At 37.0% G+C, this 7,943-nt stretch overlaps 1 protein-coding gene across 10 annotated transcripts; it reads right to left on the bottom strand.

Annotated features, from left to right (window-relative positions):
* Positions 1-1,764: 1,764 nt before the first annotated feature.
* LOC150038602 (uncharacterized) lies at positions 1,765-6,447 on the bottom strand. Of its 10 annotated transcripts, none has more exons than XR_016524620.1 (7): positions 6,097-6,447; positions 4,374-5,076; positions 4,145-4,294; positions 3,465-4,067; positions 3,067-3,387; positions 2,694-2,985; positions 1,765-2,432 (listed from the first exon to the last, which is right to left on the bottom strand). XR_016524620.1 is itself a non-coding variant. In XM_090307266.1 (6 exons), exons 2-6 carry the CDS (start codon positions 4,971-4,973, stop codon positions 2,884-2,886), a joined length of 1,776 nt encoding a protein of 591 aa, XP_090163392.1. In that variant the 5' UTR covers positions 4,974-5,076; positions 6,097-6,447; the 3' UTR covers positions 1,765-2,883. The 10 variants fall into 10 exon arrangements, 3 of the variants coding, with proteins under 3 accessions (XP_090163392.1, XP_090163387.1, XP_090163388.1); XR_016524613.1 differs by having other exon boundaries at positions 4,374-5,105; XR_016524612.1 differs by having other exon boundaries at positions 1,765-2,618; positions 4,374-5,105.
* Between the last annotated feature and the right edge of the window lie 1,496 nt (positions 6,448-7,943).

Genomic DNA, 7,943 nt, shown 5'->3' on the forward strand with positions numbered 1-7,943 from the left:
GCTCAACAACGCATATTGTCACAATGTCATGATTCACCATATGGCGAGAACTTTGGAGGCCAGTGCACCGCAACGAAAGTATTACAAAGTGGGTACTATTGGGCAACACTATTTAAGAATGCCAGAGATTGTGTGACCAGTACCAACGCACGGGTAATATTTCATGGAAACATGCGATGCCCATGAACATCATTTTAGAGCTGGAGTTGTTCGACGCCTGGGGCATTGATTTCATGGGACCATTCCCAACATCGAATGGTTAAAACTACATTTTGTTAGCCGTCGACTATGTGTCCAAGTGGGTGGAAGCAGTAGCATACGCTGCAAGCAATGCAACGGTAGGATCTAAATTCCTGAGGAAGAATATTTTCACTCGTTTTGGCACCCTACGTGCCATAATAAGTGATGAAGGCACCCACTTTGTCAATTACACTGTCAGAGAATTGCTACGCAAATATAATATACTCCACAAAGTGGCCACCGCATACCATCCACAGACGAATGGTCAAGCTGAAGTGTCCAATCGGGAAATCAAACTGATATTGAAGGTGGTAAAGCCTTCGCGAAAAGATTAAGCAACAAAGTTGGACGATGCGCTGTGGGCATACCGAACTGCCTACAAAACACCGATAAGCATGTCACCGTATGCGTTGATGTTTGGTAAAGCATGTCATTTACCACTTGAGCTAGAGAATAAAGCGCTGTGGGCGGTGAAGAAGCTGAACTTTGATTTAAAAGCAGTAGGGGAAGCAAGAAAACTACAACTGGTCGAGCTTGATGAGTGGAAAACTACTTCATTGTTTTTCATACTTCATACTTGTAACACTTGATACTTCATACTTTCATCTTGTAAACAAAAAATAATAACAAGCTAGAGTATTTATATAATAGCAATATTCATACTCTCTTAATCTTCATACTCTCTCCATCGTCATACTCTCTCAGTCTTCATACTTGTAACAAAAATGAATCATACTGAAAACAAAAAACAATAACTTCATACTCTATCAATCTTCATACTTGTAACAAAAGTGGATAACAAATACTCTCTCAATCTTCATACATATAACAAAAAACAATGACTTCATACACTGTCAATCTTCATACTTGAAATAAAATGGATAACAAATACATATCTCAATCTTTATACGTGTAAAAACAATGACTTCATGCTCTCTCAATCTTCATACTTGTAACAAAATGGATAACAAATACTCTCTCAATCTCATTCTCTCTCACAATCTTGCTCTCTCTGAACATCTCGCTCTCTCAATCTCGCTCACTCTTACAATCTCGCTCTCTCTTAATCTCGCTCTCTCTCTCTCAATCTCGCTCTCTTTTACAATCTCATTCCCAATTTTGCTCTCTCTTACAATCTCGCTCTCTCAATCTCTCTCTCTTTCATAATCTCACTCTCTCTCAACATCTCGCTCTCTCAATCTTTGAACTTTGAACCTTGAACCATATAATGTTCTAAGCTCAATTATGCATGTTCTGATAAAATTCTAATGTGAACTTTGAACTTTGAACTTACATGTTCTGATAAAATTCTGATACTGATAAGAACAATCGCAGAACACATCCAAAACCAATTATACAATGAATGTTTTTACAGAACACATACTTGAAACAAAATGGATAACAAACAAAGATTATACAATGAATGTTCTTTCAATTGGATGTGTTGTATAATTGGCTTTGGATGTGCTCTGTTCTGATATTGATAAAATTCAAGTATACAATGAAAAGAGCAGTAGCCAGGTGTTATGATAAAATTCTGATACTAAACTTTGAACTTTCATAAAAAATATATGTTCAATTATACAATGAATGTTTTTACATACATAAAAAATAAATGAATGTTTTTACAAAGAATAAAAAATACAATGTTACATATAAAAAATATAGAGTGTTTGCCCATAGCTGACATGCTAATTGCATTTTATATTCACTCATCTTCTCCTGAGTGATTACGGATGGACCAGCACCAGTCACCAAGTGTTCCAGAAGTTTTATTGCGAAGATGCCACAATCAAGCGACCCGTGTTATATATCGGCGTTCTAAGGTCGCGAGATTTTCCAACGGGCTGTGGACAGGTCCGGTTTCAATCGATCCACGTCACAGTAGTGAATAGAGATGGTACTGTGACCGTCAATGGCTCTAGCTAATTCACCAACTTTGTCATTAGTGTGTATGATGGAAGTGAATCGAATACGAATATGTGGCCTCTGTTAATGTCTATGGCAAGAACCATCCAGTGTTCACTGATATTCATCGTCGTGTAAACGAAATCCACATCTGCCCATTTGACATCAAATTTACCGATGTCGTAGTCCTTGTACGTGTCTTCATCTTCCCAAGCTAGGGTAGCCTCCAGGAATGACTTATTCTTTATTCTTTTAAATACCCCACCATAAGCATTGAGGTGACTCTGTTAAATAAAATGAGAAGTTAAGTAAAGAAGTAAAGACCAGAAAACTTAACGAAATGAGAAGTTAAGAAACGAAATATCAAAATTTAATGTTACACCAATTGGCAAGATGGTGAACTTATGCATGTACATGTCAGGCCGGGTATAAAATTTATCTTTCATAAAATAAAATAAAGTGTTTATGGTCTGCACGAAAAAAGAATATGTCAGTAAAAGTACACGATAGCCAACATGTAACGACGTAAAGGCTAGGACACTTACATCGCACTCGACAACAAATTCGGGGTAATCAATTCCTTGAAGAATTGTTTGTTGAGTGGTTTGAAGGAGTTCTCTCGAACCTCGTTGTTTGTATTGTCGTCCGAGATCCATCCCATCATTTCTGTCATGATATTGTGTGGAATGGCATGTGCTACGTGATATGTGACGATCGATCTGAATGTTGACGTAGCTACACCTGGGAGAGGAAGTTTAGCCACACTTTTCTTCTTTGCTTGGGCTGGGGTGTATATTTGTCAATCGATTTTCTCTTACGACTAATTCTTCGAGAATCCTACACAAACAGATAACAAAACGTTACTCATCAAGAAATATAAAAATATAAACAAAGATTATTGATTAATAAATTACTCACCAGTGGAACTCTTTCTGTGGTCGTAACAATCCCAGAAGTGGCTGCCTCTGGGATGCCAGACATGTCAGCCTCTGTAGGTGGCATGGTGAATAAGGCAGACATATCGGGCTCTGTCTGTGGGACGTTGACCTGTATAGGTTCGATGTCAATCGGTGATGACGTGGTAATGGTGGTATCGAGCTGTACAGGGGGGTTGGGAATAAGTGAAGGGGTGATATCAGGCTGTAGAAGGGGGATGGGGATGGGAGTGTCAGTCGCAGTCGTATCAGGCTCCCGAGATGGGATGGGTGACCTGGTCGTCTCCTCATTCACCGTGGAACCCTTCAATTAGTAAAGGAAAATTGTGAATTCACGAACACGTAAAAGCTAAACACATAAAGAAATAAAAGGATGCAAACCTTGTGCATAGACTGCAATAATGAAAGGATGGTCGATAATTGCCCTTTCATTTCAGTCATGTTTTCCTCCATACTGGAGACACGACTATCTAAACCCGATATACGGCCATCCAACCTCGATAGTGCGTTGTCAATGGACCGCAGGTACGAATAACTAGACTCGTTTGCATTGGCTCCCTCCCTGCGGTGGGCAGGACACTCAGGACACTCCTCATTCACAGGACGCTTTGTACCGAAGTCCATATGAATGACATCAACTTGGTTCAACTCGTCCTCCTCGCGTACGTTCCCCATCATATCATTGAACATATCATCACTACGTGTGTATGTCCCTTCTTCCACCCTTCCATATTCAGCATCCTCGTGCTCAGAATGCTCAGGATCATCCCCTCCCTCCACCTTGACAACCTTATCATTGGCATCTCCACGATGGTCATCGTCGTCTCTTTCACTCTCGGGACTACCCCCCTCACTCGTCGACCTTGAGCCACTTTCAAAACTATCATCATCCGCACCTAGCTCAAATATAGGTCTTCGTTCCACCGGGGTATCCCGAAACTTCCTTTCAGCATTTGACATCACAGTGCCCTCTTTAACCTTTATCTGCATTAACAACTCAGTAAACTGGTTAGTGTCAATTTAACAACCAGATAAACATGTTATGCATAGAGTAAACTTACATTGTTAGACTCGAATATCTCCCTCTCGAGTACTTTGAAGGACACCGAGTGGGAGCATGACCATCGTAATATGCGGGGCAAAGCCACCTTGCTCCCTCGCTCCGCAATGTTCCCAGCTATCGATGAAGCTAGGATCTCGTACGTCCATACCTAAATAAAATTTTAAATATATTAAGAACAATAGTAATGTTAGATCAAATAACATGATTAATATGTTAATCAAATTTACCTGAAACGCTTGTGGAAATCCACGTAAGGAGTACTTCACAACGTAGTTTTTATTTGATTTGACCCTCATCTTGTAAAGACTGCTCTTGTCATTCAAGGCAGTCTTTAAGGCATCCAATGTCCTCTCCCAGATAATGGTACCCCAATCAAGACTATTGTAGTACTCCAAGCTCAGAACGTCTTTGAAACGTTTGAGGTCGACTGCATTTTTCTGCTTGTTTTTCCCCATCATTGCGACCTCAGTGTAGTAAACTAGACTTATCTTCACAGCATCATCATCGTTTTCAAACTCTAAGTCCTTGTATTTTTCTTCGAGTTCACGAAGGTGTAAAGTGTCTTTCGTCACTCGATTGCCAAAATACTTGATGGCAAGTTCATATGAGGACTGTTGGTTCCGATCAACTCGTGATGGGGATTGCCACAAACCAGTCATCACCAAAAAGTCATCCTTCGAAAAGGTGACAAGCTTCCCACAGACAGCGAATGTCATTGAGTCTGATTTTGTCCTCTTCACTTCTCTAAGCAACATGTGATGGACAATTGGGCTATTGAACACCATATCAACGTCAACAAATCGCCCAAAAACTGTTCTCTTAAACATGGCCAACTGCGTTGGCGTGAGCTTCTCTTTGACAATCTTGTTTGCATTGGCAATGTGGGCCAAGCTGGTTACTTGACCGGGAAATCTATCACCTTCAGCTATTCTAAAATGTATAGCCATCTTAAATCACTTCTACATTTATTAATAAATTCAATCAGTAAACTCCTTCAGAAAAAAAATGTAAAAAAACGTTCTATTTAAATCTCGCTAGAATTGATCTCACTAGCATCGCTCTCGCTAGAATGGATCTCGCTGGCATCGCTCTCGCTAGAGTGGCTCTCGCCGATGTCGCTCTCTCTCACAATCTCGCTCTCTCCAATATCACTCTCCCTTATCTCTCCAATATCACTCTCCCTTATCTCCCTCACATTCTCTCTTTTTACTCTTCTTCAACCACATAACACCCAGAAAAACAAACAAAAAAACCATAGGTTCACTTATCTCTCCAGTGTCTCACAAACTCTTTCTACTCGTCTTCAACCACAGAACACATCAACCACAGAAAACCAAAAATACAAACAAAAAAACCATATTGAAAGAAAGACTTACCGATAAGATTCGATTGAAAGCCGGAAGTAGAATCGTTTGCAAGCCGGAAATAGTTTTTTTTGTTTATGAGAAATAAATTCGTTAGCCTTGGAAATTTTGAATGAATAATAGTTTAGTTTTGGTGGGTTTTCTCAATAAAAAGGTAAGAACGAAGTAAGGGCAAATTAAGTAATTTGGTAAGGCGATGACATCAAGGTCAATTAGACATTATTTTTTAAAAAATGATCAATTGACATTTTAGATCCGTACAAATTTCTCCTAATATTTACTAGGGATGGGTTGGGTTATTTTTTGGACACCCAAAAATTGAGTGGGTGGGTCAGATTGTCTATCAAATAGGTCTCTAAACATTTTGGACCTGTACAAATTTCTCCTAATATTTATTAGGGATGGGTTGGATTATTTTTTGGACAACCCAAAAATTCAGTGGGTGGGTCAGATTGTCTATCGAATAGGTCTCTGATCTAATCCTTAAAATTCGGATTGAATTGAGTTTTCGGTTGAAAGAAGTAGATAAATGAAGTAGAATAACGAAGATTATTCACGAAAGAAGTAGACTAGCGAAGAAACTTACCGATCAAAAGAAGTAGATAAATGAACGAAACGGTTGAAGCTAACGAACAAAAGTAATTCGGGTTGAAGCAGGCGAACGGAACGACTGAAGAAACTAACGAACTGCACGACTGAAGTGAAAGACTACTGGTACTGGTCCAGAAAATCGAAAGAGGATAGAGACGAAAGGCAGACAAAATCGAAACTTGAAAGAGGGAAAGCCGGGGAGGTAAACAACACAGCAGACGGAAATCGAAGTTGATGTCGAAGATTTGAAAGAGGGACGAAGGGGATGGGACTCAGTCTGAAAGAGAGACAGCGAACAAGGGAGAGGGACTTTGTAAAGGAGCGGCTTCGGCACCACAGAAACCCTAAAACCTAAAAAGTTGTAATATATATATATATAGGGGTAGGTAGGTATAATTTTAATAATTCGGATTAGGTTGAGTCAACACGAATTTTTAAAAGATATAACCCGAGACCCAAACCAATCCAAAAAAACATAAAAAAAAATTAACTCAATTCAATCAAAATTTAAAATTAACCTAACTCTACCTTTATAATTTAGTCTGGATTGTCGGATCATTTGAACACCCCTAATATTTATTCAAACAAAGTATATTATATTAACCAATAAAAAAATTATATTATATGAATATTTAATATTTTTAGTACATGAATTTATAAAAATAGTCTTAAGTAATTTTAGAAAACAATTATATTGAATAATATTTTAAAAAATATTTGATATTTTGAATATACATGTGTGTTACACGTGGTAAAAATACTAATAGTATATAGTTAATTAAAAATATTATTTATAATTAAAATATATAATATTGAGATATAAATATTTGAATAAGATTCAAATATTATTCACATGAATTAGATTCATATAAATATTATAGGTTAAAATTAATATAAATATGATTCATATTAAAATTATAAGTTAGATGAGAGATTGATTTTTTTAATAAGATTTAAACCATATTAAATATATGATATTTAAATGATTGATTAATTAAATATTAATTAATCTTATTAATTTAGTTATATCTTAAAGTAGTTTAACATATAATTTAAATTAATTAAAATAACTCCACATAAGTGGAGAGTTATTTTTCAAAAAAATAACTCCCACTTCATCTCTCATTTTAAAAAAAGAAAAAAGAAAATAAGGTTTTGAAAGAAAAGAGAGGAGGTTTTGAGAGAGTGATCATTAAAAGAAATATTGTTTTTCTCTGACAAGAATTCTTTAAACACTCTCTCTCAAATCTCTCTGTCTTTTCTTTCTCCCAAAAGCAAAATGGTGACTACACTTCCTATCTTTTATTTGAGAATAACAAAGGCTCCAAGTGGTGGTGTCTTGTTCATTAGGTATACTACAATAATTTGGACCTTTTCTGACGCTGAAAACCATCGGGATTAGGTGAAACGAGAAGAGGACCTTTCTACGTAGATTTCTATTATTAGTGCAGAAGAGTTCTACGGTTTTTTAGAGAGCAAAAACAAGAAGATGTTTTCTACAAGGGTAAGTAATCTTCTTCTTCCATTTCTTTTTAGAACCACATGCTTATAGGTTTTATAATGTTTATCTTTTGTATAATTCTGTATGAATTTTCTCTGTATTTTGTGTGTTTCAAATTGAATTTCGATTGTAGGGCGTTCACGCGCTTCCGCGAGGAATTTGATTCCTTCATTAAGATCCAAAATAAGTTGGATAATCTGAAACATGTTTCTAGGACTTATACTTTTACATGGGGTGGAGATATGAAATTTAAGATTGAAAGACGTAATGATCAATATTCTATTGATGTAGATAAAAGAGAATGTAGTTCTAGATGGTTGGATTTGACAGGAATACCTTTC

Source organism: Benincasa hispida, chromosome 1 (assembly GCF_027475165.1).
Source record: "Benincasa hispida cultivar pf3 chromosome 1, pf3_genome.v1.1, whole genome shotgun sequence".
NCBI lineage: Eukaryota > Viridiplantae > Streptophyta > Magnoliopsida > Cucurbitales > Cucurbitaceae > Benincasa > Benincasa hispida.

Bases quoted from the DNA above. Each gene is read 5' to 3' on its own strand.
- LOC150038602 (XM_090307261.1), bottom strand. From the start codon at position 5,093: ATGGCTATACATTTTAGAATAGCTGAAGGTGATAGATTTCCCGGTCAA. The intron at 4,068-4,144 runs GTAAGTTTACTC...TTGTTAATGCAG, and splicing joins AGATATTCGAGTCTAACAAT to ATAAAGGTTAAAGAGGGCAC. The intron at 3,388-3,464 runs GTTTGCATCCTT...TACTAATTGAAG, and splicing joins TATTGCAGTCTATGCACAAG to GGTTCCACGGTGAATGAGGA.